The sequence below is a fragment of the Podarcis pityusensis genome (genome assembly GCF_964106645.2).
Source record: "Podarcis pityusensis genome assembly, chromosome: 5".
In the NCBI taxonomy this organism is placed as follows: domain Eukaryota; kingdom Metazoa; phylum Chordata; class Lepidosauria; order Squamata; family Lacertidae; genus Podarcis; species Podarcis pityusensis.
This window is the reverse complement of record NC_138032.1, coordinates 24,450,602-24,468,374: the sequence shown is the minus strand read 5'-3', so window position 1 is coordinate 24,468,374 and position 17,773 is coordinate 24,450,602. Positions and strand designations below refer to the sequence as shown.

Below are 17,773 nucleotides of genomic sequence, written 5' to 3'. Positions count from 1 at the left end.
AATATGGTCCATTGAAATAGACAACTCCTCAGCCCCAAATTCTTGGGAGCTTGCTACTCATTGCTAGAAGATATTATTGAGGTCAAAAACGTAAGCAAGAAGTAATTATAATAACAGGTCAAATGAATAAGCAGCTCTCTCTAGTTCATAGAGAGAGCCTATGCCCTCTATAAAAAAGGGAAGAAGCTAAATATAACCAATTCAGCAATTGACTAATTATTCCACAATTGCCCATCATAATTCCAGCCTTTTAAGCATCTTTAAGTATGGACTAGCACCTATAAAACAATGATAGGATAATGATCGTGGGACTCAGTTGCTGACAGCTTGATCGTGGGACTCAGTTGCTGACGGTAACTATATTTGTAATGTATTTTTGTCGGTGTTTGTCCTTTGATGCTATGGCCTGTTGGCTACGCAAATAAAGTCCTTGTTGTTGTTGTTGCAGCGGCTGGATGAATTTTGATCCTGAAAAAGTAATTGATGCAGCCTAGCTGTAAACAGAAACAGAAACCAATACTGTGCAGAGAAGCCAATAAATCTAACTCCCTATAAACCTGATGCACTCACCTTTATTATTGATCGTTTTTCATCACTGGCCTGCCCAATGGGAGTTAAGGCTGCATTCCCGCGTACACGTATTTGGTGTATGCATAATTGCAGTGAAACATATTTACATGTAAACAAGCATAGGAACAGTTTGCAGATGTGTCTAGGAGGGTTCCCCCATCGCACCCCACCAGGATCTGTTTCCTAAACAGCTCCTAATGAAAATGTTAAAATGACTGGCTTGTACTGTGTCGTCAAATAGGAGATCCTGTTGCAGCTGCAAGCTAGCTACCTCAGTCAAGAGCTGAAATGCCACAATAATGGCCACAAAGGGCTCTGAAACCAGATTGACTTTCCCATATACAGTGGTACCTTGGCTTACAGATGCTTCAGGTTACAGACACTTTGGGTTACAAACTCCACTAACCAGAAAGTGGTTGCTCCAGGTTAAGAACTTTGCCCCAGGATAAGAACGGAAATCGCACGCCAGCAGTGCAGCGGCAGCGGGAGGCCCCATTAGCGAAAGCGCACCTCAGGTTAAGAACCGTTTCAGGTTAAGAATGGACCTCTGGAAGAAATTAAGTTCTTAACCCATGGTACCACTGTATATTCAAACAATCTCCATTATGGATCCATTAGATCACTGAGATATTGGAGCAAGCCTTCTTAGTTGTGCCATGAGACCAGCAAAAAGCTACCAATTAAATGTGCACTAATAACATTTTACACCTGTATCCAGAGACATTCATTTTTGCACAACATTTGTGGGGAAGTTATACATCACATTAAACAGATGTTATTCCACACTTTCCATCTAATTGTCCCATCACTTTCCTTGATGGAAAAAGTCCCATTTTTGGAGGGAGGTGGATTTATTGTGCAAGTGCACCAAATCAACTGTAATTCCACAACCTGAATTTGTCAGGTGACTGAATGCCACTCAAAAGCACTGACAGTCTGGAAGCACCCTCTGATATAGTGTAGCTCAAAGAGAGAGAGAGAGAGAGATTCTTTGAGGCTAATGCAACACTGTATTTTTTCCCATTCACTTACACCGATTTAAATAAAGCTGTTCTTTTAATTTGATGTTTTTGTCTAGCCACAGTATCTGCAACCTAGCCATTTTCCCAGGCTCACAACTGAAAAGGAAATGACAGCTTGGACAGCTATAAACAAGCGGTTGTTTACAAAGACTCTTTCCACTCTTGTATATTGCGAAGGCAAAAATAAAATAAATAAATGTACAAATAAGGTGCTTTTAAACGGGGAAGTGGTGGTGTAAATCACCTAGGTGTAAATCATTTGAAAGGTTCCCTCCCAGCTTCAGCTTCCTCAAAAGCAGTCCACAGTTGTTGATTTTAAAAATAAATAAAACTGGATTTTAACCCTACTGGTGCTGTTCACCAAAGGCAGATCATTTCTGTGTCCATTAGTTTATTAAATTTATATCTCACCTTTCGTGGAGCTCTAGGGGGCATACATAAAGTTCCCAGGCAATTTCCCATCTTGACACTGCTTAGTTTCAACAAAATTGTTGCACCATGTGCCTTCAGACATGGGAATACTTAATTATATTATTATTATTATTATGGTTTGGGGGAAGGTTCCTACTGTGGATGGTTGCAACTTGAGAATTTCAGGCCCCACACTCCTGTGGCTGCACAAAGCTGGTTAAGCTGTTCCGTTGTCGTCATCCACACAAGGCCAACAAACTGCTTATTGCAATAATAACTAGATACACGCAGCACTATTAATAGAACGTTCTTTATTAAGTAACAATTGTGCCAAAACATGCTATGAAACAGAAAGGTTACGTTAAGAATCATGGACAAATCAATGCAGAAAGGTTTTGTAGCAGATTCATTATTATTATTATTATTTGACTGATTGGATGTTCCTTAGATATTAAAATTCATTAAGTTAGAACAGAACAAAACAAGGAGGGCTGTGTAATAATCAACAATACCAAAATTGTATCAAAATGCAATAGAAGTGCATGAACTGTTCAACAGTGTAATGGACTCGCTCAGGAGGTTGTGGACTGTCCTTCACTGGAGAGGCTGGATGGTCATCTGTCATGGATGCTTTAGTTGCGATTCCTGCATTGCAGCGGGTTGGACTAGATGACCCTTGGGGTCCTTTCCAACTCTGATTCTATGAAATATATGTAAGCTGTAAACATGATTTTTTAAAAGTTTAAGAAGTCGGGGGAAGAAATTGCCAGTCAGTATTAATAATGTCGGTATCGATTGCCCTTCCTCCTGTCTTTATTAAGAAGTTTACACATTTGCCACAAGGGCAAAACTCGGGACTATTGTAAAAAAAACCAACAACAATAACACTAAACTTTCTGCCCTAATTTTAGGCATCATTTTTAGCTGCCAGAGCAAACCATGCCAGAACAGGCACTTTCATAGCCAGCCTGCCCAAAGTGCTTTGTTCTGCAGGAAGGACAAACTTTTGGCCCTTCCTGGAGCTAGGGAGAAGGTGGGCAGGCAGCAGCACAGTCGGGTGATGGGAGGGCTGGGGGTGGGGAGTCAGCAATTCACTGCCACCCATGCCAACCATCGGACTGCCTCTGTTTGCCTAATGGTAGGAGCAGCCCTGGTTGCAGAACTGTGCGACTGAGAGCCAGAATATAGACACCTGTAGGAGTCCCGTCCATAGCACCTTCGCTGGCCAATCAGCTCCCCTGGAAGGCTGCCTATAAGGGAATGCAAACCTTGGCTACATCCCCCACCCTTCATCCAACTTGACTGGCAGCTGAACCATCTTCCACAGTCACAGGCAGAGATGCCTCTGACTATCCCTGAGAGAAGAAGAGGAGGAGGAGGAGGAGGAGGAAGAGGAGTTTGGATTTGATATCCCGCTTTATCACTACCCGAAGGAGTCTCAAGGCGGCTAACATTCTCCTTTCCCTTCCTCCCCCACAACAAACACTCTGTGAGGTGAGTAGGGCTGAGAGACTTCAGAAAAGTGTGACTAGCCCAAGGTCACCCAGCAGCTGCAGGTGGAGGAGCGGGGAAGCGAACCTGGTTCACCAGATTACGAGTCTACCGCTCTTAACCACTACACCACACTGGCTCTCTACATGCAAAGAATTTGCTCTATTACCAAGCTATGGCTCAAGCAGATTTTGATCCATTTCCCCCTTGCCCATATTGTCATTGTTTCTACCCTTTCAGATTTGAGTTTCGATTTGGACATTGATTTTTTTTAATCCACTTAAAACACAGCCAATTCTTTCTTCCGTGCTAATATCCTAATGCACAGCCATCAGCTCGGGGATCAGACCCTGCCCAGAATACATTGCTAGAAGAAGGCAGGATTCTCCAGTGCCTCCACCAGTCTCCTTTGGTGATAATTTGGCCCCGTCCAAACATGCTCCTGTTGTGCCCAGTTACGGGTGCCACGACCCTATGTCCCTTGGCTATCAGTGCTTCTGTGATGTTCTGAGGGATGCCATCTTCCAAGGACACGAGCCATGCATCCACTGTATAAAAGAAATGCATTCAAGGATTTAACTGGACGTGCAATACTGCAGGAATACTAATCAATTTCATAAACGCCATTCAACCCAAAAGACTTGGATTGAACGAAAGCATTAATTCATAGCTCTAAATCAGGCTTCCTCAACCTCAGCCCTCCAGATGTTTTTGGCCTACAACTCCCATCATCCCTAGCTAGCAGGACCAGTGGTCAGGGATGATGGGAATTGTAGTCTCAAAACATCTGGAGGGCCGAGTCTGAGGAAGACTGCTCTAAATCATGATCCCTTGAAAGGCAAAGAGAATATTCCAACCCATTTCCACAGGATGCAAAAAAAGAAATGTATCTATGTGTGAGAAAGAAAGAAAGAAAGAAAGAAAGAAAGAAAGAAAGAAAGAAAGACCTTAGTGTGACATTTGTTATTTGTTGCATCTCTGTCCATGTGTGTACCAAACTAGATACAGAATAAAGCACTTCCCTGTGTTCCTGATTCTGATGAACTACATATTTTAGATTTCCCACAGCTATTAAAATAAGATGAGGTTGTACGGTGTCTGTATGCTCATTATGTGCGTTTAAAAACATGTCTTACCCTTTTCGTCATATTCAACACAAAAACGAGGCACATCCAAAGCCTGTTGTGGATTCATTCCAAATTCCAACATGTTGAGCAGTACCTACAAGGGGTACAGAATGGGGTAAGATGAACAAGGAAAGACAAGCTTCTTACATAAATTTGATACATCCTTAGGAAGTCATCAATTCACAGAGCAGCAACAGCCTGTGCAAAATAGTTTTTTTTTAATCCACATAAATGGTGGAAATCACAACATGACTGACAAAGCAACTGGAGATGAGTTATATTTTATCTTCATTATGAAAAACAAAGACAGTTTCACCGTACTGAAGCAGCACTGCAAGCTGGATCAGACGATACACGTACCCAATCATGGGGGAAGACAGCAACAGAAGACTTGCCCTCTTCAACAAGTCAGATGCCCATTCATTGGCCTAACATTTCAGTAGGGCACAATTGCATGAAATCGAACACGGGTACACCCAGTTCGTGCAGCTGACTTCATCTAGGATGTCGATTGTGAAGTTCACCGGATTTTATGCTGGATATGCTGTATTCAGGTATTATTGCATACCCACGTATGGGCCTCAGAGGTGAGACAGGTGTGTCAGGTGGAGAGGAAGGCATGCAGTCGGGCAAGCCGACAACAACAACAAAAACCAAGCAAATCCCAAACCCTGAAACAGCCTCAAACACATGAATTCTAAATGTTTGCAAACACGCGTCTTGAACTGCAAAGGATATTCTGTAGGGTTTGCAAATGGCACGCTTACAAAGAAGTAGTTAAAAGATGCAGAGGCTCACCTGAACATGCCCTTGTGGCTGCATGAATCCACCCATTACTCCAAAGGAGCAGAGAAGCTCCCCTGAATCAGCATCAGTAGCCAGAGCGGGTATAATTGTGTGATATGGCCTCTTCCTAGGTGCCAAGCAGTTTGGGTGACCAGGCTGTAGTGAAAAATTGGCTCCTCTGTTCTAAAAAACAAGTCAGTACAGTAAAAGGCAGAGGTTGGAAAAACTGCCCTGTGGGCATTAACAGGACAATTCCCTAACAATTTATGTAGTTACCTAAGGCTGTTAATAAAGGCCATAGCAAAACAAACCCACATACACTGCTAAAATAGCAGCCAGTTACAAATTATGAAGATGCTACTGCAAAATGTACCAAATATACTGTTTTAAAATTAAGGTGAAAAATTGCCAAACTCTGAACCACCTCCCTAGTGTAACCTCCTAGGTAAATATACCTCCCCAAACTACTGCACAGCAAATAAATAAATGACTCCCTCCATTAATGTAGGGACAACCCTTCCCATATTCAACTTATTGTAACAAGATCTGATCTGATTTGATTTAATTTAATGTAAATAACATTTTAAAGCCAACCAGGATATGAAATAGCAATATTATATACTAGATAGCACTGTGTACCAATTAATATTAAAGCAATCTTCACTCTCTCTCCACTATGGACGGAGGAGAAATTCGTTTCAATAAGTATGTCAAGATGAATCTATCTACTTTGTACTTTCTGAAACAATGTGCAAACTGAAACACGGCTATGGCTTGATATTTGCACTCATCCCTATTTTTCAATGTAGCTCTCCAATCAAACAATATTTAAAATGCATATACAGTGGTACCTCGGGTTATGAACAGTCCTGCTTATGAACGCTTTGGGTTACGAACTCCACAAACCCGTAAGTAGGTGTCCTGGGTTGTGAACTTTGCCCTGGGATACGAACGCAATCTGCTTCCGGGGCCGCGGGAGGCCGGTGTAGGCAATGCGCGCCTCGAGTTAAGAACAGACTTCCGGAACGAATTAAGTTCGTAACCCGAGGTACCACTGCATCAGGGGCAAATGTGTATTAGTAAAAATTACATACAAAATGCATGGCATTAGGGGAAATTGCTTGTAAACATGTGTACCTTAGACAAAACAGCATATAAAAATGTGTTTATTATGAGAAATTCACGTTAAAATGCTCATGAATTTTCATGATGATCGTTAAAAAAAATTTTTGCAGTTTGCTGCAAAATGTGGAGAACTGAATTTAAGAGGTGGAGAAGCAAAAGTGACAGATCTTTCCATTCCCACTCTCCACACGTGTGTACACGCATGCACACACACTTGAAAGTATTTTCTCACTTGTAATGTAAATCCACAGCCATCTGGTACCAGCCCTGTGCCAAATCCCATATAGTTGCTGTTAATGAAAGAGCAGGCATTGCCTTGGGTATCCACCACTGTGAAGTAAACAGTGTCACTTCCAACCGGGAAAGGATTTCCTTGATTATATTTGGCAGTTGCCCTGAAGGAAACAACAACAATTCAATAACTTCACACAGAAAAAAAAAGTCATAAACCCGAATATCTGATTTTATAGGGGGGTTTTCTGAGAAGACCCACCCCAGAGCCCAAAGAGGATGTCAGTGAGGGCAGAGGAAGCCGCAAAAAGACTGGAGGTGCAGTGGGGCTCTGTTTCAGTTGCTCAGCCTCCCCATCTAACAGCTGACATGTGGGGTAGCGCAGCCGCAGCTGCCACTTCCTTGTGCTGCCTCCAGCTGGCCCCAGAGCTTCCATTTTGGTTTGGATTGAAGACACAGCAGCAGGGGACGTGTTTAGAGGGTGCTCCCCATTTCACATAATTTTACTTATGCGTACGGGGCCCCAGAACATTAACCCCTGCACAAGTGGGGAGTTCGCCTGTAAGCCGGGTTAAACAAGGTGTGCTTATTTATAAAGAAGAAGAAGAGTTTGGATTTGATATCCCGCTTTATCACTACCATAAGGAGTCTCAAAGCGGCTAACAATCTCCTTTCCCTTCCTCCCCCACAACAAACACTCTGTGAGGTGAGTGAGGCTGAGAGACTTCAGAAAAGTGTGACTAGCCCAAGCAGCTGCATGTGAAGGAGCAGGGACGCGAACCCGGTTCACCAGATTATGAGACTACCGCTCTTAACCACTACACCACACCACATTACATCCCATTGTGCTCATGTCGCGTTTGTGGGCTTCACTTTTGAGCATCTGGTTGGCCTTCGTGAGAACAGAGGATGCTTCGTCTTCCTTTCTTAATGAGCCCAGATGCAGTAACGCCTGCGACCGTGCGAGTTTTACGTTAGTAGAATAGAGATTGTAGCTTCACTCACAAGCAGCCTTGCCTCAAGTTCCTAGTGAAGTTCCCTGCTCCCTCCCCCTGGAAACAGCAAATAGCATGTTACAGAAAGATAAGGCAAAAGCGACACAGGAAAGGAACAGTGCCTGTAAGTCTTTTTATGGTCAGGTAATACCAGATCAAATAAGGGGTTACCGCATTATTTTATGAGGTGAAACCCAAACACAACGCTGCCAACAAATTTAAACAAACATTTTTATCTAAAGTACACAATAGGAGGCTAACACACATGGGTACTTTAAAAATGCCACATACATATAATCAGGTATGCCCTACTATAGGTACTTAATCCCTTGGGTTTTCAAGGCCTGTTGTTTTCTAAGTATATGATTGAAGACATGGCGGGACTTAGCTATACAGCTGCAAATAAGTGTGTTTTAAGTGCAATATACAATGTGACATTAGACGGCAATGGTGAGCCTTATGGAAAATTTAAAGCATTTTCTGAATTTTTTTTATATGTGTGTAGATCCCACCTTGGTGTTGTAGGCATGAAGGCTCACCAATTTACAACCGTGAGAAGTTTGTTTATCTAACATTAATCTCAGGGTCATGGGTTCGAGCCCCGCGTTGGGCAAAGGATACCATCCTGGCAACATTTTTTGCATGGATTTCTCAATAGGCATTCCTCCCTGCAACAGCATACTCAAGTGGCGAGTGCCAATATTTATGTAGCCAGGGTCGCTGAGAAGCAAGAAATAGGTTTTTGTATGCTTCATGGAAGAAGTAAAGAAAACGAAAAGAAATGACGCAGAAGAGGCATAAAACCCCAAATAGCCCAATGAAGATAGTGCATGTGCAATAACTGTGAAATAACCACAGAATGTTGAGTGTTGGCTGGAAAGGGAAAATCGTGGTATTTAGAGTGGAATGCACCAGTTGGGAGGTAATAAATAGCAGGCTTGAACCTCGATCAGAAGCAATTCTCCCCTCACACGTACATACACACTTCCACTTGCTTCCATACAAATAAACAAATGCCCACAAGCATTCTGCAGCTTTCATCAGGCTCTCCTATAATAATTTATCTTTCGCCTGAATGCCTCACCCGAACTAGGTAATCCATGGCCATGACTTCATAGGCTGGGGTCCAAAGAACTGTGCAACTATTTCTGGATGCTTACAAAAGTTTGGGCTCGAGTTCCCCATTCCACAAAAGCCACTTTCAAACTGAACGGGTTTTCAAAAGCAAGCTTCTGATACTGTATTGCAGCCTGCTGTTCAAAGAAAAATGTCAAAAATCCCATTGGGCATGCCCAAATGCCTGAACTAACTCTCTGGATCCTGGCCATTGCAAATAAAAGAGGGCTATGATCTGATGTGTAAACATCAAGAAGAAGGCAGCTACTTTGAAAGAAAGCCAAGGCCAAAGAAAACAACTGTTCCATATTTCAGGATCAGAACACTATAGAAGTATACAGATTAGAGCTTCGGATTCTGACCGTGGAGACCAGCGTTCAAATCCCCGCTCAGTCACGAAGCTCACTGGATAACACAGGGCCAGTCACCAACCCTCAGCTGAAGTTACCTCACTGAGTAGTTGTGAGGGTAGAGCCATTTAAGTCGTCTTGAGAGCCTTGGAGGGGAGGTGGAAGATCAATGCAATAAGAAATAAATACAAGCAGTCAAGAGATGACCCCTTACCTCTGTAAATCTATCAGCTTCGAACGGTCTCTGGCATAAGGTTTGGAAAGGAGCTTCGTTGTGGGCACAGCTACCTTTTCTGGATCTGCACAGAACCATAAAGTATCGGCAAAGCTAACTTTGACAGCTTCGATGAGGACGTGCAAATAGTGAGCAGTATTGTGGCCCATTTCTAGAAAAGTAAACCAGCACAAGCATCAGGTCAAAAGAATCACTCACCCATGGAAACTACAATTGACTACACAAGTAATAATTGCACCGAATTCATTCACAGACTATGTTCTAGATATAAGGGCCTAAGAGACGTTGCAGTATGTGGAGTGCGCCAAAGGGAGAAATATAACTTTTTTTTCCTGCCTTTATTCTCTTCCTCCTTCACCATCCACATTTGGCTATGTACACATTATTGGTTTAAAACGCAGTGAGGCCACTTTTTCACTGGTGTTTATAATCACTTTTGCACATTGTTGTGCATATTAGTTTGGCTGCATGTGCCTCCAAGTAGTCTACTGTCTGTTCACGCGGGTTTTTAAATCTAATACAACACATCAAAACGCAGTATTCCTCAAGAAACTGCAGGATAGATGTGGAATGTGGCAAATGTCATGTGCAGAGTAAATGTGAGTGTGTACACAACCACTGCCTTGCCCTCCCTCCCTCCCCCTGCCCCCCACCCCTTTTCCTCCCCAAGCCAGTCTCCTTTCTGCACCCTAAACATGTTTCATCTCATGTGCTCTTGAGCAATGCCACCTCCAAGGCCCCTGGGACTCTTCCAGCAACCAGTGCTTCAAGCTAGAGGGCATGCACTGGAAACAATTGTTTGAGGGCTATTGTGTGACAAGTTTGCAGAGTTTGGATTGCTCGGCTAAAAGTGTCTTGAGAGAAAATGGTGATGCAGAGTGAACAGAAAACATTCACACTTCCTACCCTGTTATTTATTTTGGTACATAAAAAAGGTAAAGTCACCTGCAATTTAAAAAACAACAACAATTAACAATTAGTGCAGTGACTAACAGTAGTTTTGGTTTCGAATGGAGGCTTTTCTTGATCTAAAGCTGAAACAATTGGAATGTTTCTTCCCTATTCTCCCCCCCCCCCCCAATAAGTAATAGGACTTTTTAAGATGCTGGTCATACCTTTCAAGTTGAAATTTTCTAAAATGTTCAGGGCTAATAGCGCTGTTATTCCTTGCCCATTTGGAGGGATCTCCCATACATTCAGACCCTGGAGAAGAAATAGTGGTCACTTCTCACACACTGTACCCCAGAAAAGGAACAATAAAGAAAAGGAAAACTTTCCACGCAAGACACCGATGACTTTCAGTATAAAAGTCTTTCCTGCGTTGCTGAATCAAGACCAAGACTGTGTACACACAAAACATTTAAAGCACCGTACATTTAAAGTTTGTTAAGGGTGCTGGGAGTTGTAGCTCTGTGAGGGGTCAGTGACTGTTCTCAGAATTCTTTTTGGGGGGGTATGATTTAAAAGTTAAAGGGACCCCTGACCATTAGGTCCAGTTGTGGCCGACTCTGGGATTGCGGCGCTCATCTCGCTTTATTGGCCGAGGGAGCCGGCGTACAGCTTCCGGGTCATGTGGCCAGCATGACAAAGCCGCTTCTGGCGAACCAGAAGAGCGCACGGAAACGCCGTTTACCTTCCCGCTGGAGTAGTACCTATTTATCTACTTGCACTTTGATGTGCTTTCGAACTGCTAGGTTGGCAGGAGCAGGGACCGAGCAACAGGAGCTCACCCCGTTGCGGGGATTCAAACTGCCTACCTTCTGATCGGCAAGTCCTAGGCTCTGTGGTTTAACTCACAGTGCCACCTGCGTCCCTTGGGGTATGATTTCAATGCATGTAAATGCAGTAGCATATAGCAGAGGTGACTTCTGTAATTTGGCAAGCAACTTCACTTAAGTATGCAGTGGTTCAAACCTCGATTCCTGAATGCCTTCGTTATTGTATGTTTCAGCTCCCGAATGCTGAAAACCCGGAAGTAAATGCTCCGGTTTTCAACCATTTTTCGGAACCCGAACATCTGACACGGCTTCCGCTTGAGTGCAAGAAGCTCTTGCAACCAATGAGAAGCCGTGCCTCGGTTGTTGAACATTTTAGAAGCTGAATGGCCTTCCAGAACAGATTATGTTCGGCAACCGAGGTTTGACTATATACTATTTTAAATAAGTTTGATTTGCTGCCGTATCTTCACCACACAAATGCTTTCTTATAACAACTGCCCTCATCTACATCCAATTCTTAAAGCTAAAAAAACAATTCCAGACCATTTCATACGCATAGTATATTTGCTGGTGGGAAACAATAAGGGAAAAGTCATAGTTCAGTGATCCAGCATCTGTTTTGCATAAAGAAGAGACCCAGGTTCAAATCCTGCCCCAGAACTGAAATCTACTGCTGCCAGTCATGGCTGACAAAGGCAGATCAATGGCCTGACTCAGCATATGACAGTTTCCTACATTCCTAATATATCTTTCAAAAAACGTTTCAGAAATACTTAACTAGAGTGAAAGCAATGACACAAGATTTTCGAAGGACTATGGGTCTGAGTGAAGATACATAAATAACGCATGTATATTTAACTTTTGCTTCTTTGTTACTCATTGTTCTCTCTCTCTCTCTCTCTCTCTCTCTGTGTGTGTGTGTGTGTGTGTGTGTGTACACATCCAACATGACTAATCGGTTTATTAGTAAGTATGGGCTTAGAAAGGTACTATTATTGGCAGTACTGGAATGGCATGAGTGCAAAACATGACACACCTTCACTAATAATATGGTATCTGAGCTTCTCCTTTTCTTGTGTGGGAACTCTGGCATCACAAGTTCCTCAGGCACAGACACTCTCAGAACTGCCCTGAGATTATTTGACACTCATGAGTGTCACACAGGTATCCATACCTGATGATGTTTTACTTGCAGTGTGATGAGCTTTGACCAGGCTATATAAATGCTGGATTGAAATCTCTCTCCTTTCCCCGCTACCCAGTCAGAAAGGGGTTCCAGAGGTTTTGCCACTCAGTGATGTACAGTGGTGCCTAGCAAGACGAAATTAATCCGTTCCGCGAGTGTCTTCGTCTAGCGGTTTTTTCGTCTTGCGAAGCAACCCTATTAGCAGCTTAACGGATTAGCGCTATTAGCGGTTTAGCGGCTATTAAAGGCTTATCGGCTTAGCGGATTAGCTGCTAAAAGGCTATTAAAGGCTTAGCGGCTTAGATAAAGGGGGGGGAGCGGGAAAAAAATCTCAAGACTCGCAAGACATTTTCGTCTTGCGAAGCAAGCCCATAGGGAAATTCGTCCTGCGAAGCAACTCAAAAACGGAAAACCCTTTCGTCTAGCGGGTTTTCCGTCTTGCGAGGCATTCGTCTTGCGGGGCACCACTGTATGTCTATGTGCAAACATCTCTTGTTTGATTCATGCTCTCTTTCCATACCGCCACTCACCTGTGCTGTGTGTTAAGAGATGGACTTCTTAACAACCAGGTGGAGGCTTGATGAGGGTTAAACACCAGCTTCTGAATACTATAGGAGTTTTAGACTGCAATCATCTGATACAAACCTATCGGGGAGTAAAGACCCATTGAACTCAACATTTCACTTAAGTGGGTTGCCTTGGACTATACCAATTTTCTGAGCCCTGGGTCATGTGGCAGAGCTCTATTTACAGTGGTACCTCGGGTTAAGTACTTAATTAGTTCCAGAGGTCCGTTATTAACCTGAAACTGTTCTTAACCTGAAGCACCACTTTAGCTAATGGGGCCTCCTGCTGCTGCCGCGCTGCCAGAGCATGATTTCTGTTCTCAGCCTGAAGCAAAGTTCTTAACCCGAGGTACTATTTCTGGGTTAGCGGAGTCTGTAACCTGAAGCATATGTAACCTGAAGCGTATGTAACCCGAGGTACCACTGTATTTCAATTTCAACAGCAAGCATCAACCAGTTTTCCACATTTCTGCAGCAATTTGGTGTTTGTTTTTTTAAAAAAAAAATCATTGGCATTTTGGTGCATTTTTCTCATAATAAACACATTTCTGTCTGCAGTTTTAACTAATATACATTTAGTATATCTGTCTGCAGTTTTAACTAATATACAACTAATTTCACATTTTTGGAAGCAATTTTCCAAATACTGTAGAATGCTTTTTTGTATATTATTTCCCCCAATATTCACATTTTATGTGCATTTCCCTTTAATATATGATTTTTTTGTAAACACTGCTTGGTTGGAGAACTGCATCGCAAAATCTGAATAAGTGAAAATTTCAAAGGATAGCTTTGCTTCTTCTTTTGGAAAGTGTGGGTTTGACTTTAAATGTGAACAGAACTGAAATTCTCCCTCCCTCCTAGTGCAGAGTATCTACAGAACTAACTAATTAAGCTTGTATTGGGGAAGCACATGTTTCTATTGGTAGCTGCTACTGAAATTTGGCAATCTCCCAAATCAAGCAGCTAGCAAGGGGTTTTTTTGGGGGGGGGGCGATAATTGCCAGAGGAAAAGTTAAGCATTGGTTTCCTTTCTCTATTCTAATTCAGCTTGTCTTCTCCTTCCCACCCTCTCCAGTGCAAATGGCTCCCTTTCAATGGAGTTTTGCAATAGTGAAAGGGCTTCGGTATAATGTGAACTTGTTTCCTTTGCATTTTAGGATGTACAGATGTAAAATAATCCAAACCTTTCTTTTTTGTAATTGGGGTGCCTTGGACCATGATCGCTCCCAGACAGTATTTTGTGGCAAGGATTCACACAAGTACTGGAAATTTAGGTTTGTGCAACTGAAGTGGATCTGTTGCCCTTGCACAGCAGCAAATCCCCTTTTAAAAAAACCAACTCTTTGCAGTTAGGAAAGTGATGGGGAAACGCGCTAAAAAGCAGGAGATGAACAGATGATTAACGGGGAGTGTGTATAACTACTGCACAAGCAAATCAAGATGTATTCAAGATGAACATTCTTATCATATAACTCCCTGAAAACAAATCAGAACAAATGCTTAGTAAGGACAGGACATAGTCTAACCTCCACATAAGCAAATCAAGAGGGAAGTGAAGTAAACAGGTTGTCTGTATGAACCAAATTTCAGAGGCCTAGCTCTCTGGGAAGTACCATGAATTTTAATAGACCTGTGATTCAGTCAACAAGCCCTAGGTGCCTTCATATTACCTACTGACTAGAAAAAAGAGGGGCAAAATTCACATGGTATGCCACCAGATTATACGGCACTTAAATTGAATTTGTTGAGGGTACACATAAAGAAAGTAACCACCTCATCAGATATTTCAGTCATGAGCCCAATATGTTAGAGATACAAATTAGTGTTTAAGTCGACCTCTCAAGAACACTTCAACTGACCTCTTCTCTCTCGCTCTCTGCACACATTCCCTCAAAAAACTGGACACCCCTCAATGTATTTCCCATTATTTTCAAAGGAAACAACCACAGCCAAGTTCAGTTTTGAGAGCCTGTATTCATGGCATGGGTGGGTCTGGGAGGAAGGTAAGAGTCTGCCAGGCAATTTTATTACCGTATGAAAATTACAGGATGAAAAACAGAGGCTACAAAACAAAGGGGAGGGGGGAAATCCCAAGAATGACCTGGCAAGGAAACCCCATTTTCTTTCCAACCTTGGCTGTGCCACTGGAAAGTACCGCTTTGAAGTATAAAGAGAAACACATTGAGTAAAAAGGCATTCCCGTTCACAGAAAATTCTGTGGGAGGGACAGAGAATGCAAAAGCTGGACCACCACTGTAGTGGATACTCCCAATTCTTCCATTACTGGAAGAATTCAACTGTGCGGCTGGACATGTGTCCAATTTTTAATATAAGCATTAGATATCAAAGGCCCAAAGCTTGTTAAAAGGTACTTTCAGATGCACTGGGAAATGGAACAGAGGCTTCTCAGCCATTGTTCCCTAGTTATGGGATGCTTTGTTTTGAAGGCTGCTGGAGCCTGATTCTTTTTTTAAATAAGGAGACTTAGGCTCAAGTAAGGTGTGTGTGTGTGTGTGTTTTAAGATGGCCATTTCCAGTGTGAGGTTGGACAGCAAGGCAAGAATATTTCTATGGTTCAGATTGAAACTCAGAGAAGAATTCAGAGTTCCTAATTATCACACTGAGGAGAGCATTACAAACCTCGGAGGCTCTGAGCTCTCTGTATCTAGGTACCGTGTATCCAAGTTTCACCAATATCTCTGTTAGGGACTCACGAGACTGTGCTCTAGTTGCCCGTGATTAATTCCACAAACTCCATTCATTTTGGAACATTGCAATCGCCGCCTTACCTTGTAATTTGTGACAATAGGTTTGACTTCTTCAGTGGCGTGGCTTTTCAGGTCCTCCAAATCCATCACTCCACCATTGCTCTGAATAACATCCACAACAGCTTTGGCCACACGGCCTTCGTAGAAGCCTCGTTTGCCAAGTTCTGCCAACTCCTGGAAGAAGAAAATAATCTGGATTGGAAACTGCAAAAAAAGAAAAGCGTGTTTTTGGTGGGGGCAGAAATACTATGCAATGTGACCTTGGATTCTGACAGTGACGCTTGCTTGCCTGGGTGGAGGGCAGAGCGGGGAGGGGGTGTCTATGAGTGTATATATAAACCAGGAAACAAGAACAAAGATAAAATTTACATTTGTTGCTGTCAGGGAACTGACATCAGAGCTAGAGGCGGAGGGAAGGCTCTCAAATGATGCTGGAGAAGGGCCCAGCAGGGAGAGAGGCAGCTCAGCAGATGGGGAAGCAATTCAGCGCAACACCAGGAATAAAGAGGGGCAGATGGGGGAATCGGCGAGAGGGCTCCCAGACTCTTCACCGGACACCAGCGGGGAGAGCACGGGTCCTCCGCTACCCACGCCCTCCCTGCGCAGAAGACTTCCGCGCAGAGAGAGTAGGAGGAGACTGGGTGTCAAACAACTTTTATGTTGGAAAAGGTTTAAGAAACGCCCACTGACGGATTCTGCTAGCGACTGAGGCAGCCACGAAGTGAAGGGCTGTCCAGACTGAAAGGTTTAACAAGGCAACAAAGCCAGGAGAGGCGGCAACTTACGCACGAGCAACCCATACTCTTTACAGTTGCACTGTGCCATTTGCTGCTTATTAGCTGGGTAATTTGGCTCTCAGGTGTCTGGTTTGCCGAAGGAATGCACTACAGACTTGAACATCATCTTAGGTCACAGTTCAGTAGCGGAGGTTAATCAAAATAGTAGAGGCTTAGAAGAAATTCCGCCGAAAGAAGAATGGCAGACAAAATTAATGGACTGTGCAGAATTAGATAAAATGACAGGAAGGATTTGAAACCTGCGGGACCAGAGATTTACAGAAGATTGGAAGAAATATACGAACTATTTGAAGAGCAACTGTAATCAACAAATTACGCTGGTAGGACTACAAGAAGTTTTGTAAGGAGAAATGTATGAAGCATTGCAAAGTAGAGAAAGAATAGAGATATTAGTTATGAGTTAAATGTAACTGTGGAAGAAATGTATATTTAGTATATGTATATTTAGTGAATAGATTGGAAAATTTTCAGATGTGATTGATGGAAGTCAAAAAAATGGTATAAGATATGAAAGTATGCTTAATTACTGTTGAAAATGATATGTTGAAAAACTAATAAAAATTATATTAAAAAAACCACAAAAAACCACACAAAATAGTCAAGGCTTAAATCCACAAATAATTTGAGCCATTATTTAAGTAACTGAATGGAAAGCTTTGGTAGTTAAGAACATAAGAGTAGCCTGCTGGATCAGGCCAGTGGTCCATCTAGTCCAGAATCCTGTTCTCACAGTGGTCAACCAGATACCTGAGGGAAACCAGGACAACAGAACATGAGCGCAAGAGTCCTGTCCCCTGCCAGGGCTTCCAGCCACTGTCATTCAGAAACATCGCTGCATCTAGTTGTAGAGCTAGAGCACAGCCATCATGGTTAGTAGCCAGGTTTTTTTTAAAAAGCAATGTAGAAATAAGCAGAGGAATAAATAAGCCTCAAAAAATTGCTTATTTGTAGTCTTTTGGCAAAAGACAGCAAGTTAACGGTGGTGGTATTGGTATCATAATTATTTCAAGAGTGTTTTCTGAAAAATCAATGGCTTTCATTAAAAGAGGGCAATGACTAACCAAGAATCTATGTAGATGGAAGTGGGAATTAGTAATTCTGATAGTGGAAAGGAGGGAGAAATCATTTTTCTCGATCCTTGTGCACTGTGTGTGTGTGTGTGCACGCACATGTACGGCTGTTTCAGTTAGGCGCTTAAATAACTATGGATACCAAAATGATGAGATGTTCAAAAAGGGTGCCATGACTGTCTCGGCAAAGCCTTGGTCACTTGATA

General features: G+C 42.7%; 1 protein-coding gene across 3 annotated transcripts in view; it reads right to left on the bottom strand.

The window, feature by feature from the left end:
* Nucleotides 1-2,294: 2,294 nt before the first annotated feature.
* The window catches only part of LOC308478369 (glutathione hydrolase-like YwrD proenzyme), a 28,615-nt gene continuing 13,136 nt past the window's right edge, over nt 2,295-17,773 (bottom strand). For 2 of the 3 annotated variants that reach the window (XM_081008024.1, XM_081008025.1), the window contains 7 exons: nt 15,722-15,904; nt 10,575-10,662; nt 9,439-9,610; nt 6,765-6,927; nt 5,420-5,590; nt 4,631-4,715; nt 2,295-4,042 (listed from right to left, as the gene is read on the bottom strand). In XM_081008024.1, the coding sequence (XP_080864150.1) occupies nt 3,804-4,042; nt 4,631-4,715; nt 5,420-5,590; nt 6,765-6,927; nt 9,439-9,610; nt 10,575-10,662; nt 15,722-15,904 (1,101 nt within the window). In that variant the 3' untranslated portion in view covers nt 2,295-3,803. The remainder of the gene's footprint in view (nt 4,043-4,630; nt 4,716-5,419; nt 5,591-6,764; nt 6,928-9,438; nt 9,611-10,574; nt 10,663-15,721; nt 15,905-17,773) is intronic. The other variant, XM_081008023.1, reaches the window with a different exon arrangement.